This window comes from Hydractinia symbiolongicarpus, chromosome 4 (genome assembly GCF_029227915.1).
Source record: "Hydractinia symbiolongicarpus strain clone_291-10 chromosome 4, HSymV2.1, whole genome shotgun sequence".
Classification (NCBI taxonomy): domain Eukaryota; kingdom Metazoa; phylum Cnidaria; class Hydrozoa; order Anthoathecata; family Hydractiniidae; genus Hydractinia; species Hydractinia symbiolongicarpus.
Window position 1 is genome coordinate 5,311,472 of NC_079878.1, and position 23,469 is coordinate 5,334,940.

At 35.2% G+C, this 23,469-nt stretch overlaps 4 protein-coding genes across 4 annotated transcripts; 2 read left to right on the plus strand and 2 right to left on the minus strand.

The window, feature by feature from the left end:
• Positions 1 to 356: 356 nt before the first annotated feature.
• Positions 357 to 6,401, plus strand: LOC130642181 (uncharacterized). The gene is made up of 9 exons (XM_057449267.1): positions 357 to 446; positions 770 to 940; positions 1,624 to 1,649; positions 2,758 to 2,822; positions 2,983 to 3,023; positions 3,266 to 3,323; positions 3,918 to 4,715; positions 5,431 to 5,562; positions 5,738 to 6,401. The coding sequence occupies exons 1-9, from the start codon at positions 357 to 359 to the stop codon at positions 5,854 to 5,856; spliced, it is 1,500 nt and encodes a 499-aa protein (XP_057305250.1). The 3' UTR covers positions 5,857 to 6,401.
• Positions 6,402 to 7,059: 658 nt separating this feature from the next.
• Positions 7,060 to 10,270, plus strand: LOC130640898 (hatching enzyme-like). Its single transcript, XM_057447494.1, has 8 exons — positions 7,060 to 7,275; positions 7,426 to 7,781; positions 8,450 to 8,766; positions 9,011 to 9,100; positions 9,209 to 9,331; positions 9,805 to 9,882; positions 10,011 to 10,064; positions 10,150 to 10,270. The coding sequence occupies exons 1-8, from the start codon at positions 7,195 to 7,197 to the stop codon at positions 10,263 to 10,265; spliced, it is 1,215 nt and encodes a 404-aa protein (XP_057303477.1). The 5' UTR covers positions 7,060 to 7,194; the 3' UTR covers positions 10,266 to 10,270.
• Positions 10,271 to 10,715: 445 nt separating this feature from the next.
• LOC130640900 (probable thiopurine S-methyltransferase) lies at positions 10,716 to 20,884 on the minus strand. The gene is made up of 8 exons (XM_057447496.1): positions 20,725 to 20,884; positions 13,796 to 13,885; positions 13,191 to 13,317; positions 12,495 to 12,547; positions 12,326 to 12,403; positions 11,997 to 12,067; positions 11,673 to 11,732; positions 10,716 to 11,342 (listed from the first exon to the last, which is right to left on the minus strand). Exons 1-8 carry the CDS (start codon positions 20,826 to 20,828, stop codon positions 11,242 to 11,244), a joined length of 684 nt encoding a protein of 227 aa, XP_057303479.1. The 5' UTR covers positions 20,829 to 20,884; the 3' UTR covers positions 10,716 to 11,241.
• A 167-nt stretch (positions 20,885 to 21,051) lies between these two features.
• LOC130640899 (coiled-coil domain-containing protein 97-like) lies at positions 21,052 to 23,316 on the minus strand. Its single transcript, XM_057447495.1, has 2 exons — positions 22,612 to 23,316; positions 21,052 to 21,748 (listed from the first exon to the last, which is right to left on the minus strand). Exons 1-2 carry the CDS (start codon positions 23,282 to 23,284, stop codon positions 21,543 to 21,545), a joined length of 879 nt encoding a protein of 292 aa, XP_057303478.1. The 5' UTR covers positions 23,285 to 23,316; the 3' UTR covers positions 21,052 to 21,542.
• Between the last annotated feature and the right edge of the window lie 153 nt (positions 23,317 to 23,469).

The window sequence follows — 23,469 nt, forward strand, 5'->3', positions numbered from 1 at the left end:
GTGGTGCCTGATGCGCGCGCACATTTAGAGGTAAAAATGTAAACAAACCAAGCAGACACAGTGGAAAACGGTAAAAACAAACAAAATCCCCAATAAAAACGTGGAGGAAATTTAGGTTTCAACATTTATTCACAATATGTTTTAACTATGCTGTAAAAACTTGGCTTCCTTCGCGTATTGCTCTTAGCACAGCATCCATGTGCAATCTTTGTTGTCATTTTTATGCTTGTTTAGCAAAGTAGTTTTAAGAAACAGGTTACGCAAAGTGGACAACTAATCTATGCTCTGAGAAAGCGATCTTTTGACTATAATTACAATCATAACATGTGCCTTATCGAACGGTGCTTTGTACGAGCATGAATGATGACAAAAACCCACTTGAATCGAACATTCTTTTCCCATTTTCCCAAGGAGTATTGGCTGCTCGTGCATCCTATAACACAGCAGTTAGTCGATCTTCTTCTTTTTTTCGCTTTGCTAGCCTAATTTTATACAACAATAATGTTTTCGTTACCTCAATTTTTGAGCACGCATCTTTTTAGGATAGCATTACGTAATGTTATATGATGCGCGCGAGGAAAACACGGCACTATGATTGAGTGTATTGCCAAAATTTAGGAAGATATTTGTTCTAGTTGGACTCTCATTTTGGAATAAATTTTTTAATCATAATCATACACATCATATTGTTGTAGACGACGAACGACAACAGTTCAAAAGGATCCATCCTAGCTAATTAACAGATTGATGCCACCGATCTCTTATTTAGCTTTATTTAGCACCATCTTTAACTGCCACAAAGATATTCTTAAAATGGCAAAATTGTAGCAAATACAATTGCGAACAATCCGTAGAGGACATCACTTTCCTGTTACTGAACTTGCTACTGTCTGCTAACATGGCCAACTCTTCAGACTCTTCAGCCCTGCGACTTGGCTCGGTTTCCATATAAACAACCTCTTAGACACACTTTCATTGTGAATGTTTTTGATATTCCAAAGGCTGACTCGTGACGGCATGTGCAGCTTAGTTACAGTCGCAATTTAGAGGCCAACGACAACGCTACGCGGAGTATTTCTAAAAAAGAAGGAGGTCTAAGCATTTGGTTTTGGTCAAGGGGAAGATTGAAAAAGGGATGCTAAAAGACATAGCTAACTATTTCTATCTTATTATTTTGACAAATTCCATGTTACCCAACGAGCTATTCTAAGCTGAAAAGTTGCCTATACCAACAAATGAAATGTTTAAGGAGCTAGCTACTCAATTTTTACTGATTTGTATCACCACACAGTGGCTAACTGTTAAATTATTAAGAAAAACTCTGTATACTTTGATAACAAGCTAAATTTTTACTTTTTAGTTCTAAGCTTACAAAGTAAACAAACTGATATTTTATCGTTGGATAGCCTGTTAAAGTTAATTGAGCTAACTATTTGGAGACTGTGGGCAACTTTTTTCAAAGAAATGAATAAACCCTAAGTTGATAAAGTAAATGTGGCCAAACTTATTGTTTTGTGATCGAATTTCCATTCTAAATCAATTCATAGACAACTTTTTAAGCTCTTTGATATAAAGACAATTTGTTTCTTTACAGGAGGTAAGCTTTAACAATTTTTTTTTTAGGAAAAACAGAGACCGTTGATAGCTTAGTATGCCTAGAACAATTTTAGTTTCTCTCCATGTTTAAAAAAACGTAAGGGTGTATCGAGCAAAAAAAATGAAACTAGGACCCCATTCTCAGGACCCTTATTAATAACAGTACATTAGGAACAGAGGAGGCTATCCTAACTAAATAACAGGGGCAGGGTCACAATTTCCAAAGTGGGGTGTGGGGGCTTAGTCATAGTGGGAGATTTTGAAATTTTAGTGACAATATCAACGGGCCAAACGAGTTGCCGAAACAGCTGGGGTCCAGGGGGCGCTGTAAGCCCCCTGGTGGGGTCCAGGAAGCCTACGGATTTTTAGAGTCCTAAAACACATAAAACGGGTATGCCTTGGACTTCAGAAAAGCTTTGTTACGTACTGATTTCGTTGGCAAGCGTCACTGCATGAAAATCGCATTATTTAGTGAGATAGCCTGCAGATTCTCTGATTGGATAACATCAATTTCCATGCAGTGATAGACACTTATTGGCAGAAAATAAAAAGTTATTACGTAGCTTTTCAAATCAAAAAAAGTTACAAACAACGATTTGGATGTTTCCTTGGAGAAAGAAAGACAGAGGTGTTTCATGTATTCTCAAGATCAAGAAATATCGACACATTTCTGAATGATATCACATAGGAAAATGCAGAAATATGCGAAATCATGTAGAATGTATTGGCATTTTATTGATTTATTGATCCAAAACACTCATCACTCACTCCCGTTTCATTTTTGTCAACTTTGACCTTAAAGGAAGAGTGGCAGCCCCTGTATAGTTCCAATTTCTGCAATCTCTCGCTTATCAAACTGCATCGACCTCAGGGCTTCTAAAGTTTTGGTAACAAACTAGATGCTCTTTTGTCCAAAATTTTAAGATAGGTATCCTGGGTGTTCACGCGTAGTATTTTCTGAATTTTTTTCCTGTATGTGATTGCACGTTGTCTTAAAACGATTGGAGCCGACAGCAAGCGTGCTGGTAGCTCACGAGACTCACAATCTGTATCACTGAGATAAAGATAGTAGCTACTTCTAATAGTTACTTTGCGCCCCTGAATTTAGTTGAAGGCCTAATAAGTGGTTTTTAGTTCTGTAAAGACTAATTTTACTAATAGTATTGGGGGAAATTATACAAAACATGAAGGTATGTTACAGCAAGCTATGGTTAAAACTACTGAAGGTTCGCACATTTTAAACTGCGTGAAAAATGCTTCCTCGTGAGTACACTCAAACGAGGCGGAACGAAAATGCTGAATTATTTGAAAGAACATGATTACATGCGGATGTTTCTTGCGGCATATTTACACGCCTGCCTAATTTGCAAAGAAAAATATTTTAAGATAGAATATATCTACTTCAAAAGTTGTTTAGGTTTTGTTTGGTTAGTATTTAGGTATGTTGATGATTTTTTTGTAAATAATATGAAATGGTAGCGAGAGGATTCCAGCTTTAAATCTGTTGTTTTTTGTACTTTTTAATTCACTGTCTTCAGAAATGGTTCGTATTTTTCAATTCGGACAGTTTTAAGATTATTTCCTTGCGTGAAGTTTTTTTGTTCCCACGTATCTGCACGAATTCCTGCAACGAGAAAAAATATCTTGATTCTTTTTTTATTTATTCTAGGCATTAGTAGCAGGTATGAAGTATACATGGCTTTGTTTACTTTCCGTTGGATTGACAGGTAATTTTTTTCTTGTTATCTCATATAACTGTACTACAGCATAGAGTTGTTGTTATCAAGTAGACGAATTCATAATCTCTGTTTAAACAGCAAACCGTACCAAGGAAAAGGTATACTGGCATAGTTGGACCCAAGGGTCAGAAAATAATACAAAATAGACTTTTTTTGATCACCTTAAAACGATATATTTTATTACTTTATGTATTATAAAATGTTATTGTTCGTTGTGGAAATTAAAAGGAGTAATGTTGTTTTTTTTAAAAAAAAATATTGAAGGTGGTTAGGGGGATTGAGGACGGGTACTAAGGGCGGGTACAAAGTAACTTTATTTTTACCGCACATGTCCGGGCAAAAAGCTGGTGAGCTTTTCCTGAAAAATGAAGCTTTATAGAAAACCAGTTTAAAATTCGAATGCTTCCATTTTATCTATAGGACAAAAAACTGCCTAAGCTTTTTTTTAATTTACACATTTTTAAAAAATCTTTAACAGCGCCATTGCACCATTCTTTTTTACTACAGTCTTGTACATAATTGCAAAAATTTGCCTAAATTTTAATATTAGACTTGATATCATATACTTCCATCTCGTTTTAGCGCTACATTTCGTTGCATCTCAGCAATGTGATCCAACTGGTGCATTTTCATTCTGCAAAGCCGCTTGTCCGGTCACTGATGAAGAGATCGCAGGAGGAAAGTGTTTAAAAAATAAGAATGGTAAAACTAGATGTTGCAAGTTGATGTGCAACGGGGAAGGTACAATGTGCTTGCAAAAGGGACAAACCTGCCAAGCATTTGGATTTACAGATGAAGCTCCAACCGCCCCATGTCCAAGCCAAGGGGTGTGCTGTAGAGAGCCGCCAATTCCAGAAAACTGGCCTGAAGGATACCCATGGCCACCACTGTATGCTTGGCCTAAAAATTACGTCTTTCCTGTCAATTACATCTTTCCACAGTACTGGCCATATGGTTGGTACGAACCTCCAAAGAAGTCATACCCAGATGGTGTAGATCCCGTAGATCCAGCAGAAGGTGGTGATGGTGATAATACTGACGGGGGCGACGATAACAACGGTGACAACAATGGTGGTGATGACAACGATGGCGACGACAATGACGGTGACGACAATGGTGGCGATGACAACGGTGGCGACGATAACGGTGGTGGCAATCCAACTGAACCTCAAACAACTCAAGCTCCAGAAACACCTGCTCCCGATACGCCTGCCCCTGACACTCCACCACCAGATACACCTGCTCCAGATACACCAGCTCCAGATACAGAAGCACCACCTACTGCAGCACCTGCAACGCCACCACCAGCTGCAACTCCGCCACCTCCAGCTGCAACACCAGCACCTCAAGGAAATGTTCCAGAAGGACAAGACACTGCAGGTACCTTTTATAAAAAACAAACACTCAATATTTTTTACTACCTACACAGTACACCTCTTCTTCTATCGTATTGTGCTTTAACATACAACTTACACGCATATCACTTCTTTCAGCACCACCTGTCCAACCACAGAAGCTCGCCAAAGCAAAGAAAATGAAAAAACATTCAAAAAAAATGAACAAGAAAGCTAAAAGAAGCAAGAAGTCTAAGAAACAATAAGGATTGTTGTAGCTTGCTTTTTTAGACGATTACGCCATACGCACGCTTTTTTGTAAGCAGCGTAAAGTGTAAAGATTTCGCTGCTTTCAACCCTAAAACTTAAAAACTTGTCAAGAACAATCTCAAGGGTATAATGTATTAACGTCAGAGTTTTCTCTTATTTTCTCTTTTAACTTGACATTGAGTGAAAATTTCTTATAAAAAACCGTTTGTTAAAAAAAACTTTTAAATCAAATTTTGTCACACTAATCTTTCCAAACAGGGATTCACACAGATATTGTTATTGCATTTCTACGATAAATTCTTTTATATTTTTGACGACAACACGAATGTGCTGGGTGATAATAATAATTTTAATAAATAAATAAATATATAAATAATCTTATATATTTTATTTCACATGCATCTTTACTTACTTATTTTACCGTGTCCCTTTTATCAACCTTAATGTGGAAAACCTACAATAATCTGTATAACAACGGACACATTATTTAGCCACAGCGCCACCTCCAGCCACTGCACCACCACCCGCAGCCACTGCACCACCTCCACCCGCCGCCACTGCACCTCCTCCACCTCCACCTGCTCCCACTGCACCACCATCAAGCAATTCAGACTCATCTTCAGGTATTTTTTACATATTCGAACTACTGTGGATTATGTTGCTTGTTTTCCGAATAAAGACAGTCTTTTTAAAAAAGTAATTTGCTTTTTAACCATTCCAAGAAAACGCAATGTTGAATTTTAACGATAGCAAATACCCTAGTGAAATCTTTCACCATTTTCCTTTAATGTATTTTAGGACCAACTTCGAAATCAAGAAAATCGAAGAAGAAGCTCGCCAAAGCAAAGACAATGAAAAAAAAATCTAAAAAAATGAACAAGAAAGCTAAGAAAAGCAAGAAGTCGAAGAAACAATAACTTAATTGATATTAAATAAAGATTATTCTAACTTGCTGGAACAATTTCGTCATACATACACTTATAAGCAACGTAGGTTCAGAACCTTCTCTCAAATAGATTCTATGTTAACGACTAAGCTTTCTCTCTAAAACTACTTTAAAGCTGAATGACCAATATTTTTAGCAACATGAAGAATTTTTTGTTTACGAAGAAGCGTGTGATGAGAATAAGTTTTAAAATCGAGTGTTATGTAGTTTTTCACAACATAAAATTTTTGTTTAAAATCTTCAAAACTTTGTCCTGCATTTTTATTAAGTCATACGATCCCTTTTGAGAGCTTTGTGTTGACACAACATTTTTGTGGTGTTTTCGCTTTTATTACCGTAAAAATTAAAGTAAAAGACCTTCATATCAAAATTTTGACTGGGGCGCTAATTTGGGAAATGAGGTAAAAAGAGCGCTTATTTGAATCATTACAGTAATTTTATAGAAAATTATTTTCAACATTGTTTTATGAAGATATATCTATTTGACGACAACATTAACGTGTTTGAAGAGAAAAAGCTTTTTTATTTTGTTTCCCCTTATCTTATGTACACATTGCTTTAAATAAATCCGGACATTCGGAGTTATAAGAATGGTTGATAAAAGTTTAAAGCATGCAGTAACACAAAATACGAACATGCAAGTGATCCAACTGGAAACGCGGCTTATTATTTTTTTAATAATATCAGGATTGGTATTATATCAACATATTATTTGCAGGAACGCTTACACAGAAATGTTCTTTCGTTATGTGTGACTTCAAACCGATTGCGGTTACTTATTTTCTATGAAACAAGTCATTTTTTACATTCTATTTCGTCGAAACGAAGCTGTTAAATAGAGATTTCAAAATCCAAAAATAATTTTTGTCGCCAAACCTTGGCGGTCCATCGCTGTCATAAGTTTTCATTAACTTTATCACAAAAAACAAAACAAGTGGGATTCCAATTCTTTTTTCAAAACGGCGCCATATTTTACATTTAAATAAGTTAAGTTCAAACTTGCGCGCTTGAACTGATTAAATTCTTCGGGATTTTGTTTAATCAGGCGCTCTGAAATTTGATATCTATCAAGATAATGACCCAGCTATTTAAACAAAATATACTTTAAACCCAGTCCTTTTGTAACCAGGCGGTAATTTTTTGTTGTTTCGAGCACTGGAAACTGATAAGTAAGTTGCTGACCCGCTCTTAATCATAGTGGAGAAGAAAAATTTAAGTTAGTGTCCAGACTTTTGTTTCGTTAAAATAAATTCAAATATTTTTGTGTAAGTTCTTATCAAGTTTTTGTGAAGATATCACGCAGTCACGTATGATGGGGTTCTCATATCTTTTATTAGGGAGCATTTTGTTGGCTGCCACATTATCAAGCGCTTCAGAGATTAATGTAAAGGTACGCTGATACTAAGCTGGTCTGGTTATTTCAGTATTTTATTGAGAATTTATGCTCTTCAGCATCACTTTTGACCTAAGCTCAATGTTGTTTATTTCACTTTCTTTAGTGATGTAAATTTAAAGTTGTTCTTTTCTATTTATGTAAAAGAAATTTCTAGCGGATTTTGGATACTTGCACCATGAAAATGCTTTTTCTTCGTCTATAACCGATGCTATCAGACGCATGCAAGCGTTCGCACATTTACCGGTTACCGGTGTGATTGACGAAGCTACCGTCAGAATGATGAAGACTCCCAGGTGTGGACGGCCCGACGACGAAGTTGATTTCGGGTACGCTTACAAAAAATGGGACCACCATGACTTGCTCTACCATTTTGAGAATTACACTCCAGACCTTGATGTGTCGGAAATAGAAAGGATTATTGCTGATGCTTTTCAGTTATGGGCCGACGTGACGCCATTAACTTTCCGACAAGTCAACTACACAGGGGATTTCAGTATTGTGTAAGTTTGGTTTAAATATAAAAAAGAGAAATTCACTGGTCTGTCGATGTACGAGGGCAGAGAACATGATAACCGACCTAACTTTGTTTCCCCAAATGCAAGAAAAAGGTCCTAGGGGCGACATTTTTAGTCTTTTGCATTTAACAAATAACTGCTTTTAGTTAACCATTTAAGTTAACCAGTTAACCACAGTAAAACACAATGTATTTGTTGTTATGCAATAATGTCGTTTATCGTTAAAGTGTTTATGGTTACAGCTCTCAACCTTTGTAAGATGGTAGCGTTCTAAAATTATTATTGGTTTTCAATAAGGTTGTCTGTCTGCACGATTGGAAGTTGACTCGACTTAACTTCGTAAGCCATAAAAATTCATGTGTTGAAGCCAAAGAAAAAATCTTGTGCGCATGCTAAGATACTAAATGCTGAAAACGACGTTTAAAAAACTTTAAGGGAAAGCGATATTTACAACTTGTTGCTGTACGAATGTTGCGATCGATTTTTTCTTTCAACTTCTAAAGTGAAAAACACAAGACGAACTAACAGGAAGAAATGCACTTAGTCGTATATTCAGCAAATCTTTGCGGTTTATATCGTTACAATTTTTTCACCAATTAAAGCTTTTCTGGCAGGAGCATGTGAAAGGTACAGTACACGGTTTTTTGTTACAGTTTTGGGCGTCGATACCATGCTGGGGGTTGGGGCGGTCGTGGGCGTTGTAATGCAAGATTTGATGGAAGAGGAGGTGTTCTAGCGCATGCGTATTTCCCTCCTGATGGAAGAGCCCATTTTGATGAAGACGAGACTTTCACTGACAAAACAAGATCTGGAATAAATCTCTTTTGGGTTGCTGCTCATGAGTTTGGCCACGCTTTAGGACTACCTCATTCTAAAGTTCGAGGTGCATTGATGTATCCGTATTACACTGGTTATAAAGAAAACTTTTATCTTCCGCAGGACGATATTACAAGAATTCAACGTCTTTATGGTATATATAGATTAATCTGTATTTTGATAATACCCGTTGTCTGGCTAGCGTCTATCTCTATTATAATGCTTGCCGTCTGTCTGCTTGTATGTGAACCAAAATAAAAGCCGCGAGTAGTGACATCTCAATTTTGGTGGATTTTTCCACAGACTTACGACTAGTTATTCATCACAGATAACGTAACTTAAACTTATACAAAACATTGATTTGCGAGTTTTAATACCAAAAACCTACATATATTAAGGACCAAGAACGACGCTAGCACCTGGAGAGACAACCAAGGAGCGACCAACTAGACCAATCAATACAAAACCAATAAACACTCTTCCTGGAAGTGAGTATGACATCAATGTGGTTTGGAAAGGAGATAGATAGTAAGATTACTTCTCTAAAGTTGCATCAAGCATGAGGGAATAGCCATTGTTTTTTTTTCTCATTGTAGATTGCTATGATCAACGTGATGAAGCTTATTGTAAAGCGAGAGTTAGTGTTTGTGGGACATCGCATGATGGTTGGAGAGAGTTTATGAAGAAATATTGTTACAAAACTTGTTACTGCAGTCCATGTGAGTAACCATAATCTTTATCTTTTAAAAATGTATCATAACATCCGTTCATAGCAAAAATTGGTAAGAAATCCGATTCTTTTTCTCTACTCGCCATGTTTTTTTCCCCAATCATACAATTTAACTTGGCTGTGCGACAGAATACCACCATGATAAGTGAAATATAAAATAGAACCTGCTTCAAGCCATACTTGCGATGTCGGAAAACAACTTCTTTTTGCTGGCTGAAAAATGATTTCATTCCAAACATCATACCCAAGGCTCTTCTACGCTTATGATATCTTGACGGGATAATGTTATAGGCGTAGAAGAGCCCTGGGGAAGAAGTTAGTTTCATCCTAGGTTAAGTAACTCGTTTCCATTTTCCAAACCACTTTCTTCACTTTCACAAAAAAGTTTCTCTAAAAGCGAATTCTTATCATTTTTTCATAATGTAAAGGTCTAAAGTAAAAAATGCTTTACCGCCCTTGTAGTACCGCCATCACGTAAGCCGACAGATCCCGTCCAACCTGAAACGTTAGTGCCAACTAAGCCAATCACACAAAAATCAGGTAAGCAGTTGTTTCATAAAACATTTTTTTCGGTGTGATAGGTTGTCAGGCGAGTTTGTGATAACACACGGTTCAAAATTTTCTAGTAATGATTTTATTCAGCGTTTTTTAAATTACTCTTTTGCCAGGACAAACAACTGTACCAAAGTCAACAACTCAAAGGACTAAAGTTACGGGCGCCGGTAAGAGAAGGAGTCCTTTTAGTTAATTGGTGTAACAGTTGGTGTTGTTCGGAAAAAAAACGTTTTATCTTTTATTTTCTTGCAGCGTGTGTTGATAAATCTGGAGACTATTGCAAGAATCACGTGACAAAATGCAACAGCGAAGACCCAGTGTGGAAAAGCTATGTAAAACGGAATTGTTTCAAAACATGTTTTTGTTAGCTACACATTACGTCATTCTATTTTGAAATCCAAACATTCAACCATATATTAGTATGAACTACTTACGCTGGATTTGCCAGTACTGGGGAGGAAAAACAAAACGTACTACCTAGTTGGTAGTAGCTACAACTTTAATAATAAACGCGTCTTCTCTTAAAATCGTATAAACTTACGGGGTTTAATCAAAAACAGTTAGCACAGTTAGTGACACTGAAGTTAGCGCGGTTTTGATTACGTGAAATCTTTTTATTTGCGGAAATTGATGCACTGCATTAATTTTGTGCAATAACGTACTTTGTAAGAGCAAAACTTATATTAAAAAAAAAACCCTGCCTTTTGCATATCCAAACAATTTTGATTTTTTTTCACTAAATTGTCGTTTCATCTTCATCATGAACCAACCAAAGACACTCCAAATATATAAGGGTAAGAATATAAAAGACAATCATATTTCAACAATGTGAGTGCACGTGCATATTCATTATTACGAATTATTTTTTTATCAAATAAAAATGCAAAATTTTTCCACGAAATAAGTTGTCTACGTCAACTGACATGAGGCGACGTGTATTTACAAACCGTCCTACGTTGAACGTCATTTCTAGTGATGACTAGAGCGTGACGAAGTTATATTAAAGAAACGCAGGGATCAATAGTCTGGTGATTGGCACATTTCCTTGTATTGCACATACACTTTTGAACAATTATTTAATTAAAATAGATGTCAGATCTATTCTTCTATTATATCAATTCAAAAAGATTATATTTATTTTAATGCTAAATCACGGATTACGGATGGAGTGACAACATTTCAGGTAACCTCGCAAAGACCGGCTAACCTCCCTGCAAAGTATGAAACTTGTAAAACATGTAATATATATTATTTATAGAAAGATATTAATCATTATTACTGTAACTGTAACGTGAATATTGGCTCGTAAAATTTTCAAAAAAGCGGTGATAAAAACTTTATCAGCTACATCTTAGTGCACAAGTAAAAGTTACAAAAACTGATTCCATATTCGGGATCAATATCCATTTTGTATCGCTCGATCCTTTCAACTTTAAATCGCGTAACTAAACACAAAAGCGGCCATTTTATAACAGAGAAAACAAGTACCTTAAGCAGAAACGTTTTGACGTGGAGAAAATTAAGCGAGATTGGAGAATTTTGTCAAAATATACTGCAAAGTAGCATGCTCCTAGGTAGTCATGCAGTTTAAGTCATCGTATCTCTGGCGCATAAAAAATCCTTTACAATCGACACGAAAATCCCTGGATTTAGATTGTATCACCGACCCAGGCTTAAAAATCTTGTTGGAAGTGAAGCACTGATCAAACATTATGCAAAACCAACAGCTTTTACTACCTCGTCTTCAAGCAAAAAAACAACCGTAAAGAACTTACTCAATTTGTCGTAAGCTGCTTGAAAAACTGGTGGAACAACTTCTGCATCATCAGGAACATCTACACAATAATTACACTTTTTTCTCCTAGATAAATATTTAGGGACAGAGAGAAATTTAAGTTTAGCAGCCTAGAATAATAACGACTGCACTCTCAATATAACACAGGCATGCATAAGAAAAAATGATCTCAAAATTTCCCTTTAGGTTTCACAGCGATCAGCAAAAAATGATACTTTTCCGATCTTGTCTAGCCCTGTAGATCACACACTCCCAGCTTCTACCGCCAGGCTGACAACCCATAGTACAGTATATCACGACTTACCGTGAGAACCCATCAGATTTACAAACAACATCCCTCCAGATTTTAAAACGTTGTATTCCATATCTATATACCTGCGGGAAAAATATAAAATACAAAGATTTCAGATCTCATCTTTTTCTTTCTTCTTCTTTGCTTCCTCTTCGCTACCACAGTGACACTTTTTTTGCAGCATAGTATTACTGAAATTTTGTACAAATGGGAAGCAATAGATAATTTGCACTTATGTAAATGGATCTTAGGAGAATCCGATGCTTTTATATTGTGGTGTGTTAGGTCATTGATATTTCCTAATACCTTGTGTCAAAGTTAATTTTAAGTTTCCTACTTACGCTTCTCTTTGACTAGGATTGATAGCTTGCATTGCACCAACGTCGTAAATGAAGTCAACACCACCTTCGCAATATTGACTGAAACAAATCACAAAATAACAGACGTTCTGAAGAAGAATTATGTAAGGTGTTTATCATAAAATAATTATTGAAATCAAAGTCTACTTACTTGTTAAATTTCATAACATCTCCGATATACATTTTCATTTTACTATCCTTGGACTAAAAAAAAAGTTTATAAAAGTATGCCATATGTGTATGGTCTAAATGTCACGGGCCTAAATCACGCTCGGTGCAAATTTTCAATTTTCAATAAAGATATCACCTACACTAATACTTCTATATTTAATTTAGTATTTTATGAACAGTATTTATTGTTATCCTGTTTCGATTACACGTGCACATTAGTAACAGACATTAAAAAAAATAATTCCTAACGTTCCACTATACCTTTAATTAACATATTAACTTCTGCGATACGTTTTCGACGGAGACTCCCGTTACTTCTGTTAAAGTTATATAAACTGGATAGCCATGGTTTTAAAATATTTATAAAATTAGGAGAACTTAGAAGGTTGGGATCAAAATTTGAATAACAGGGCTTGAAATCTAACCTGGATTCAGGAAACTATAATTGCGCTGAACGTCACAATTAAAACCTATTGGCTAATTGAAGCTGGCAGGATAGTTTTATCTTTTTATAAAAAATACTTTCTCGTTTAAAAAGGACGGATTATAATTATACTCATTGCAGGTTATAGGTTAAATTATACTGATTAGCTACAATGGTAAAACAACTTTTGAATGATGAATTATGCAAATCTAATGCACCTTTAACGACCCTGGTGTTAAAAAGATATCATACTTCGTATAACTTCCCATAATCCTTCACATCAGTCACGTCATGCTCAATATTATAGCTTTGAAAAAATGAACTGGCTGCTGCTTCGACAATATCAGCTCCAATAACAGTGTGATCCCGATCCAATAACCTAAAAAAAATATCTAATACTTAATCAGAACAATGTAATGTTGTATTGACTGTACTTTGTGGTGTTGTGTGGTCAACTTTGTGGTTATCGAAGGGATAATCCTATCAATTATTTCCAGGGGTGTGGACCAGAAAAGTGATTCTGGGGTGTTTAAGTTTCCATTGGAGCTACAGAAATCTCTTAAATTTGTTTCCAACCAGACAATGATCTTGTTTGGGGAAAGCATCAACTTGAGAGTCCTACCGACTCAACTATTAATCTTAAATATATACTGCAAATTTTAGTCACATTTTAAAGATGTAAATACATATATCTATATTAGTTTATATTAACACAAAAACATTCGTTTAGCGTGTATTAATGTAACGTTGAATGTCTCTTTGGGCTTTACAATCATTTGTAGCAAATAAGACAAATTTAATTCAGTATTTAAGAAGTTTTGTACCATAACAAGTTACAAAAACAGTTTGTATTTTACCATTTCATATCTACCATATTACCACAGCATGGTACAAAAATCTTGCTTGGTTTGCCATGAGTTAATTTGTCGATATGCTTCTCCAGAGGCCTGCAAAAAAAATTGACCATTATGTTTTAATAACTTTAGTATAAAACAACTATGGTTGAGCGACAGTTTTTCTTTATCAGATTTCATTGTATACTCAAAATATCTCAAAATGCTCATCTTAAATCAAAAACGTAAGAGGTCTTGTAACAGTTGCGCTACTGTAACAACACTGACCTTGTTACTAATCAGGGGCCCTAGCATTGTAAGAATTACTAAGATTGTCAATGGTCATCTTTCTAATTATAGTAGAACTTTTTTTTCACTGATTTGCCCATTGACTTAAAAGGCTGCCTCTATTCAAGGAAGTTTAAACCATCTTGCTTTAATTAAGATCATAAAGTGGATTGTACTTATGGCAATGACAAAAGAAATACATATATTGTTTGAATCCCAATTTAGTATTCTCAGACCGAAATCAACTATATTTTGCTAAATATGTCAAAATTTGTATGAAAAGGGTACATGATCATGGTAAAAAATGAAATGATTTTCAGACATTGGTACATATTTTAGTTAAATATTATATGATGGATGAGGTGGAATCGAATATTAAAAATTATTCAGCTGAGCTTGTGATATTTAGCAAAGCGAGTGAAATATCTGAATAATTTTAATACTTGATTTTACCGAATCCAATATATGTTTTATCATCCTCCCTAAAAAAGAAAAAAAGATTACTGTTTGTGAAATACAGTCTTTCAAAATTAAAAACAAAGCTTAACAATGAAATATTTAACATTTAAAACAACATTTTTTTCCTGCTGCTTTCTTTGAGATTCCATAGAATTAATTGCATTCTGAATTTGAATTGATTTTTATCAAATAAATTAATTAATTGCATCGTCAAGGATGCACAAAATTGTGATACAGGAAATATGTATGATTGGCGATCATCCACCATAACATTTTCCTGTTCTGCTAATTTTTCTAGAAAATTAGGTCAAGCAGGTCCTATGGTCATTGATCTGTGCTGCCACCTGAGAGTACCTGGGATCGAGCCCAGCCAGAAACAACCCTAACCCTAACATAACCTGGGCTCAATTCCTTGGTGGTGATTAAATATGGGCAAGAAAATGTTACTGCAGCCCCAATTTAACCCAAGCCCAAGCCACAGTGCACTATATCCCCAATGAAAATTGGGGAGATGGTGCACTGTGTGGGATGTTGCAGAGAGTTGTCTGGCAGAGTGCTGACCCTAATTGGATCTGTTTAGCTTAAAACAACATTAAATACTCTAGGACTCCCCATCGGAGCCATGGCCCCTCCTAGAAATAATCGACATGGTATGTCCCTCAATATTTGTGAGGCTAGCCATGAAATATGTACATCTATCTATCTATCTATCTATCTATCTATCTACCTATCTATTGTTTTTCTTCAGATACATAAATAGATAAAGAAGTGTCAAATATTCGATACTGACTATCTAAAAATATTCAACAGAACAATTTGGTTACAGGTGGATAATATACTCACTTACACGGTCTATAGATTGAATTGGAAGAAAGTCATTAATATACCTGCCCAATTCATTAATATACCTGCCCAGTTAACCAAGACTGGTATAATGAAAATGATGATAATGATAATTGTATGTGTGATAAAGAGGATGTGTTATAAATTATTGGAAGAATGATTTTGTTATCTGGGAAAATTTCACCACTTTTCTTCATAGTAACAAAAAATAAAATAAAGATCTAGAAAAATTTGTTGATATTGCGATTTGTGTTAATTCTGTTGTTTTCTTTCAGTAACCAATACAATAGTATTAGAGACTGGTGAAGCCTTCAAGTTACCTCATCAAGGTAAGAATCATTTAACAATGGTAGCAGAGTTAAAAGGTACAGATCAACTGGCCTGGTATTTATGATCATTGTGCGAGTGACATTTGAGTTGAAAGAAAGCAATTGAGGGCACACACCCGGATGTGTTCCTTGAGGTAAGAGAGATAACTTTCCCTTTTGTTGGCTATTTGTTGACACGTGTGTGTGCAAACCAATTGGTGAAGTGGTTTGTGAACAATGGCAACAACAACATTGAAGGCTCCACCAGCGTTTAAAGAGGATGATGACTATAGCAGTTGGAAGAACGATTTGGAGATCTGGCAGATGTTTACAGAACTACCAAAGAAAAAGCAAGGTCCAGCTGTATACCTGTCACTGACTGGTCGGGCACGGGAGGCAGTACGCGACCTGACACCTGCAGAAGTGGGATCAGATGATGGTTTGGACAAGATTATATCTAAGCTAGATTCAATATATTTGAAAGATGAAAGCACAAGAGCATTTATTGCTTTTAAAGAGTTTTATGACTATAAGAGGAATAGTGGAGACAAATTTCCTGATTTTATTGTGCAGTTTGAGAAGCTTTACAATAAGATATCCAAATATGATATGGCATTGCCTGAAGCTGTCAGGGCATATTTTCTTCTCACAGCTGCGAATAATGTCTGAAGAAAATGAAAAACTGGCTCGTACAACTTGTGCAGAACTCAAGTATAAGAATATGAAGGACACAATCATGAAGATATTTGGAGAACTGAACACAGCAGAAGACGCTGCACATTTGGGAGCTCTTCCTGTGAAACAAGAATGCTTATATGGAAATCTTCATGCTGATACCAAGGACAGCTTGTCAATGAATACACGTTCAAGAATGAATCCTGTTGATAAGGATGGGAAACTCATGAGGTGCCATGAATGTGATTCAACAAGACATTTTGCTAATAAATGTCCTCATAGAAATCAAGAGCAAAGAGGTTTCAGATCACGGAACAATAGACCTACAGAAAAGAAACAAGATGTAAATGAGATCCATATCACCCTTTTTGCAGCCTCTCCAGACCAAAGGCAATATTGTCTTGTTGGAGAATCCTTTGGTAGAGGTGTCTTGGATTCTGGCTGTACAAAGACAGTGGCTGGGGAGAAATGGATGGATGAATATCTTGGGACTCTCTCTGAATCAGATAAAAATGCTGTAGTTTCAAATAGTACTGATTCTATATATAGATTTGGTGATGGAAAGGAAGTGAAAGCTACAAGAAATCTAATAATACCAGTTATTCTAGGTGGCAACAAGTATAAATTGTCTGTTGACATAGTAGAGATTGAAATACCACTACTGATTAGTCGTAGTACCATGAAGTCTCTCAGTATGAAGTTAGATTTTACCAGTGACTTGGCCCTTATTGGGAAGGAAAGAATTAACTTAATATGTACCACAACAGGACACTATTGTCTTCCACTAACACATTGTGATCTTGATGCTCAAAAAGGAACAAAAATCATTCTACATGGAGAAAATTTGAAAAATATTAGTAAGACAGAGAAAATGAAGAAAGCTATGAAACTGCATCGCCAATTCGCTCATGCTGGCAAAGATAAGCTACTCAAACTTGTAAAGGATAGTAATTTGTATGACAAGGAATTTTTGTCATGCATCGAAGAATGTTGCAATGATTGTGAAATATGTCACAAATATAAAAGGCCATACAGTAGACCAGTTGTGGGTATACCTCTGGCAAACACTTTTAATCAAGTAATATGTATGGATTTAAAGGTTTATGAACATAATAAACAACACATCTTACATATCATTGATGCTGCAACTCGTTACTCTGCTGGATGTCTTATCAAATCGAAACATAAAGATGTCATTGTCAGTAGAGTGTTTAGATTTTGGATTGCATACTTCGGATCACCAAGTACAATCTTGACTGACAATGGTGGTGAATTCTCGAATGAGGTTTTACAAGAAATGAATGAAAAGCTCAATATTGAGACAAAAACAACAGCAGGCGAATCTCCTTTCAGCAATGGTATTGTGGAAAGACATAATAAAATTCTGGCAGAGACCATGTTCAAGACAATTGAAGATACGAAGTGTGAACCAGACGTAGCACTAGCATGGGCCCTCAGCGCAAAGAATTCTTTACAGAATCATGGTGGCTACAGCCCAAACCAATTGGTATTTGGCCATAATGTGAACACACCCACTATTCTGACAGATCATTTACCAGCATTGGAGCCAACTACGTCAAGTGAAATAGTGAGAAAAAATCTATCTGCTCTGCATAAGGCAAGGGAGAATTTCATTAAAGCAGAATCCAGTGAGAGAATTAAAAGAGCGCTGAGACATAATGTTAGAACATATTCTGATGAGACGTATTTGAATGGAGAAAAAGTCTTCTACAAGCGCAAAAACACCAAGGGTTGGAAAGGTCCAGGTGTGGTTTTGGGACAAGATGGTCAAATGGTGCTTGTCAGACATGGTGGTAACTTTTACCGAGTGCATCCCTGTCAGTTGATGAAACATAGCCAAAAATTGTAAAGTTAGTGAATTCAAGTCAGATCATGTCAAGAGGAAGGAAAGCCATTTGAATAAGTTGTGTGATATGAACGATAGCGTCAATGATTGTGATAATGATGATGATGATGATGATGATGATGATGATGATGATGATGATGATGATGATGATGATGATGATGATGATGATGATGATGGTGGTGATGATTATGATAATGATGATGATGATGATGATGACACAGCTGATAAGAATGTGATAGATGTTTATGATGATTCTGAAGATGTAGAGCAATATCATCAAGAACAAGCTAGAAAAGTAGACGAAAATGACCAAGAAGATTCTGGCACAAGTGAAAATGAAGTTGAGGAAAACAGGGATACTCATAAAAATAATGAAACTGAAGAAGACAAAGGTAGTGGTGGTACAAGTGACATTTTCAGAAGACCATCTACAGAATCCAAGAAAGTTGAATCGAAACCAAAAGCAAAATCATACATCAAATACAATCTAAATGGAAGATGGTATCGTGCAAGAGTTCTCTCAGCACAACCCAAAAGAAGTGGCACTTATAAAAATTGGGTTAATGTGTCTAATGATGGTGATAGAAAGCCAAAAAGCATCAATTGGAATGATGTGTCCAAATGGGTCGAGCTGGAAAATCCGGAATTCCCTGTCTATATGTGTGATGTCGATATGTTTTCACAGGAAGTAGTTGATGCGAAGGAGAGAGAATTGCAGAATTTAAAAGAAAATGATGTCTTCGAAGAAGTTCCAGACACTGGTCAAACAACTGTATCAAGCAAATGGGTCATAACTGAGAAGTTCAAAGGTGAAAAAAGGGTTGTGAAAGCTAGATTGGTGGCTAGAGGCTTTGAAGAAAATTCACAATCGTTGAGAACAGATTCTCCAACTTGTGGCAAACAAAGTCTTCGACTTGCTATGGCTATCATAGTTAGCAATGATTGGCAGATCAATTCACTTGATATCACTGCAGCTTTTCTTCAGGGAGATGCTATTGAAAGAGAACTGTTTCTACAACCACCAAAAGACACATTGTCATTGGGAACAGTGTGGAAACTAAAGAGATGTTTGTATGGGTTAAACGATGCATCTAGAGCATGGTACAAACGGGTGAGAAGTGAAATGTTGAAACTTGGTGGTGAAATGTGTACCTACGACCCTGCTGTGTTTTACTGGTATAGAGTCAAGCAAATCACTGGAATTCTTGTTTGCCATGTTGATGACTTTGTGTATGGTGGTAGTCCAGCTTTCCACAAAGAAGTTATTGCTAAACTTTTCGAAACGTTCAAAATCAGTACGCAATCAAGCTCAACCTTCAAGTATCTAGGATTAGATGTGGATCAATGTAAAAGCAAAATTAAGATTAATCAAGTGAGCTATATAGAGTCTTTGATAACTGTTAATATTGAAAATGATGTTAACAATGAACGAAAATTGACTAGCAAGGAAAAGACCATGCTGAGATTGTTGAGTGGGCAAATTGCTTGGGTGGCCGGACAAACCCGCCCTGATGTGGCTTATGATAGTTGCCAAACGTCTAATTATGGCAAGGAACCTACAGTTCAAAATTTGAAAGATGCCAACAAGATTATTCGAAAAATTAAGAGCAAGCATGTTGCAATAACCATTGCCAAAATTGCAAATATGAAAAATTGTGAAATTATTTGCTACACAGATGCAACTCATGCCAGTTTGAAGTGTGGATCATCACAAGGTGCATTCATCATATTTGTGAAACACCTGAGCGAAGTTATACCAATCTGCTGGCAATCAAAAAAACTACAAAGGGTAACCAAAAGCCCAATTGCTTCGGAAACACTTGCTCTGAGTGAAGGAGCTGATGCTAGTTTTTATTTGGCCAAAGTCATACAGCAAATCTGCAAGTTGACGAAGGTTCCAAAGATCACTTGTATTATCGACAACAAGTCATTATTTGAAACCTTGAAAACGACAAATGTCACAAAGGATTTGAGATTGCGAGTTGATATAGCCAGATTGAGGCAGATGGTGGAACAAGATGAGATTACTGTCAAGTGGGTTGAAGGAAAACACCAATTAGCCGACTGCTTGACAAAACATGGAGCGTCTCCAAACAAGTTGCTTGAGGTTTTGGAGACATCCAAAATATCTCTACAATAATTGATTGTAGTGATTACCGTTGTGTTTTTTTTTTGATGATTTTAATTTGTTTGTCATGTTGACTATGACAAACAGTTGCAGCATGCAATTTGATATTCTACTTGTGTTGGCTTTAAAATTGTGTTACTGGTGGCAATGTTGATATTGCGATTTGTGTTAATTCTGTTGTTTTCTTTCAGTAACCAATACAATAGTATTAGAGACTGGTGAAGCCTTCAAGTTACCTCATCAAGGTAAGAATCATTTAACAAAATTAAGGCAAAAAAATAACTTAAAATAAAAAATTATATACCAAATCTGTAATAATTATTCAAAAGTTTCTGTATTCAAGTATAAGTTACTTAAGTTGTAAAATTGAAGAATGCTCACTGACCAGTATATTTTATCCTGCCACCATGGAGGTTTGCCACCATCCCAGTCTTTTTTCCAATCCTCTACAGTCCATTCTTGTGCAAAATATTCATCCTCTTTAGTCATTTTTTAAACTAAAAATATAGTATAAGTACTATTAAAAATAGTCTGAATGCACAGAACTCTTTAATAAAGTAGTCCTTCTAGTCTGTATACCAATCTTATATATTGTACATTATATTTCAGGTAATTTTTTCTTCAAAATTACATACCCACCAAATATCGTTTCAGACTAATTTAATGGTCCAAAAAATCCACCTGACTAGATCAGCAAACAATTATAAAGATATATTTTGATGACATCATCAATGACAACTTTATGCAATCAACATACAAAATAAATTTAAGTTAAGCTTTAAACACTGATCAAAAACATAAATAATCATGTTCTTTTTAGAAATGGTTAGAAGATACTGGGATTTAATAGTTTTTTAAAGTCATCAACTTATTGGCTTTGAAGCAGGTTGACCGAGTTTTTGAAGATTATTTTCATTTTGGTCCAAGGTGTTACCCTTACAGATGTTGTCACAGTGTTTCTAATGCAGTTGTCTTTTCCTTTGGCAATTTATATTTGTTTTGTGAATGTATGCTCCAATACAACATGCAAACTATATTTTAATTTCAAGTTTAAAAGAAGGTTGGTTCACGCCTTAACACATTGCAGACTAACAGCTGATTTATAGCTTAATCACACTTGAAGGTTCCCTCAAACAAGTTTGAGAAAAAATCACAGTGATTCTTGCAGTTATAATAAAGAAAAATTGGATGTGATTTATCTTGTTAGTCACAATCTGCAGGTTCCTCTTCATCAAAATAACTATCTTCGAAATCTTGGTCCCTGATATTGTCATAATTTTCGTTATTATCAATTTCTGAGTAATCAAAGTCATCTTTTCCATCAAGAAATCTGTTCTGCATTAGTTCAGAAAATTCTCTATGAAGTCTTTCTTTTTCTTCGTTTGTAATTGGTACTTTATCATCCAAATCTATAAACAAAATATTTGATACATTAGACCCAACAATTTTGGTAAATAAAATTTAGGCAACAAATATATTTGAAGGCTTTAACAAAACCTGCCTAAATTGCTGCATATTGATTTCAACTTTGCCAACATTACGAATACCATATATATACAACAGATTGCAATCAATTTTAATATTCCTTAGTAAAAAATAATTTGAGTTTGTATGTATAGCTACTGTTATTCCCTGTTCTTTTCATGTGCATGCAATATGTTATTGGATATGCTCTAAAAGAATCGCAGCATGCTGAAAAATGTTGTAGCAACACTGCAAAAATAAACTGAATTTTTTTTTGTTGCACATTTCTGCAACATAATTATGTTGTAAAAAGCTATCATTTGAACTTTTTATTTACAACATTATTGTTTTGGATCAATCATAGTAATTCCAAAAGTAATTGTCACATCATCTCACACATGAAAAGTTTACAAGAACAAGATGATAGAAAAACTTCTTCAATGGGGATTTGATATTTAGTTATATATATAAATAAAATAAATTGTCAGATGGGAAAGTTACAAGGAAATTGTGCTGCTATGAAAATCTGAAGTCCATTGCACAAAACTAACCTCAAAGGTTATTGGTTTAAGTCAAACTATGTATACTTGCATTAACGTAAATATTGTAGCACATTGATGGTTACATGAAAGCAATAAAGTAACCTTATCCACAGTTTTTCAGTGTTAATAAATTAAAATAGGCATTAAACTTTCCTAAATTAAGAGTTGCCCCCCCCCCCCCTTCCTTCACAAGTTACCTACCAACAAAAGTATTTATATATATATACAGCTAAGAAAAATATAAACGAGCAAAAAGATGAGCATACATTTTTCAAATTCTTTATCCTTTTCTGTTTTACTACTACTATTATTATCATCTTCATCATCTTCTTCTTCCTCCTTATTTTGTGCCTCAACTTCTAGCTCGCATCGAAAGTTATTGATATCACGATCTATTGTTCCAAACAAAAATTGAGAAAAGGTTTTTGTCTGCAAGGATTCATCCTTTTCTTTCATTCTTTCTTCATCTGTTTTGTGTTGATCTATGTACTGACGGTAAAGAAGAGGATCTCTACTCTCAAGCTCATTGTCTGCAAAGTAATCAGTATTTTTTAGAACATTTTGAAGATAATTATAGCGTCGATTTCTAATAATGCGATCCCTAGTTACAGGATTGAGAGATGCTTTAACTTTTTCAGTGTAAAAATTTAACTCGTAATTGTTGGGATCATTAAAACAAATTAAATCTTCTGCTAACAAGAGGTGGCCAAACTTATAAATAAAGATTGTTTTATTTTTATAATACAAGTCCTTTAAAATTTGAACTTTTTCGTCCACTGTTAGGTCTCTTTCTCCCAGTTGTTGGCTTTTTACCACTACATCAGTATTAGCTATGCGCAAAAACATGGAATTTTCTTGAAAATGCTGTTGTGTTTGTCGTTTTTCTACTTTGTCCTGTTGTTCAGGTATTTTATTTGCACATGCTACAGATTCCGCCATGCTTTGCCTACCATTTTATATTGATTTAACAGAACAGTGTTCGGTAATTTTACTTTTCCAAGAGAATTGAGAAATTACCAAGAAACGGCATAATTTGGTAATTGGTTGCGCTACTATGGTAGCTATACAATTTTATTTTTCTTATAGAAAATCTAATTTTCTTATTTTTCTTATTTTTCTATAGT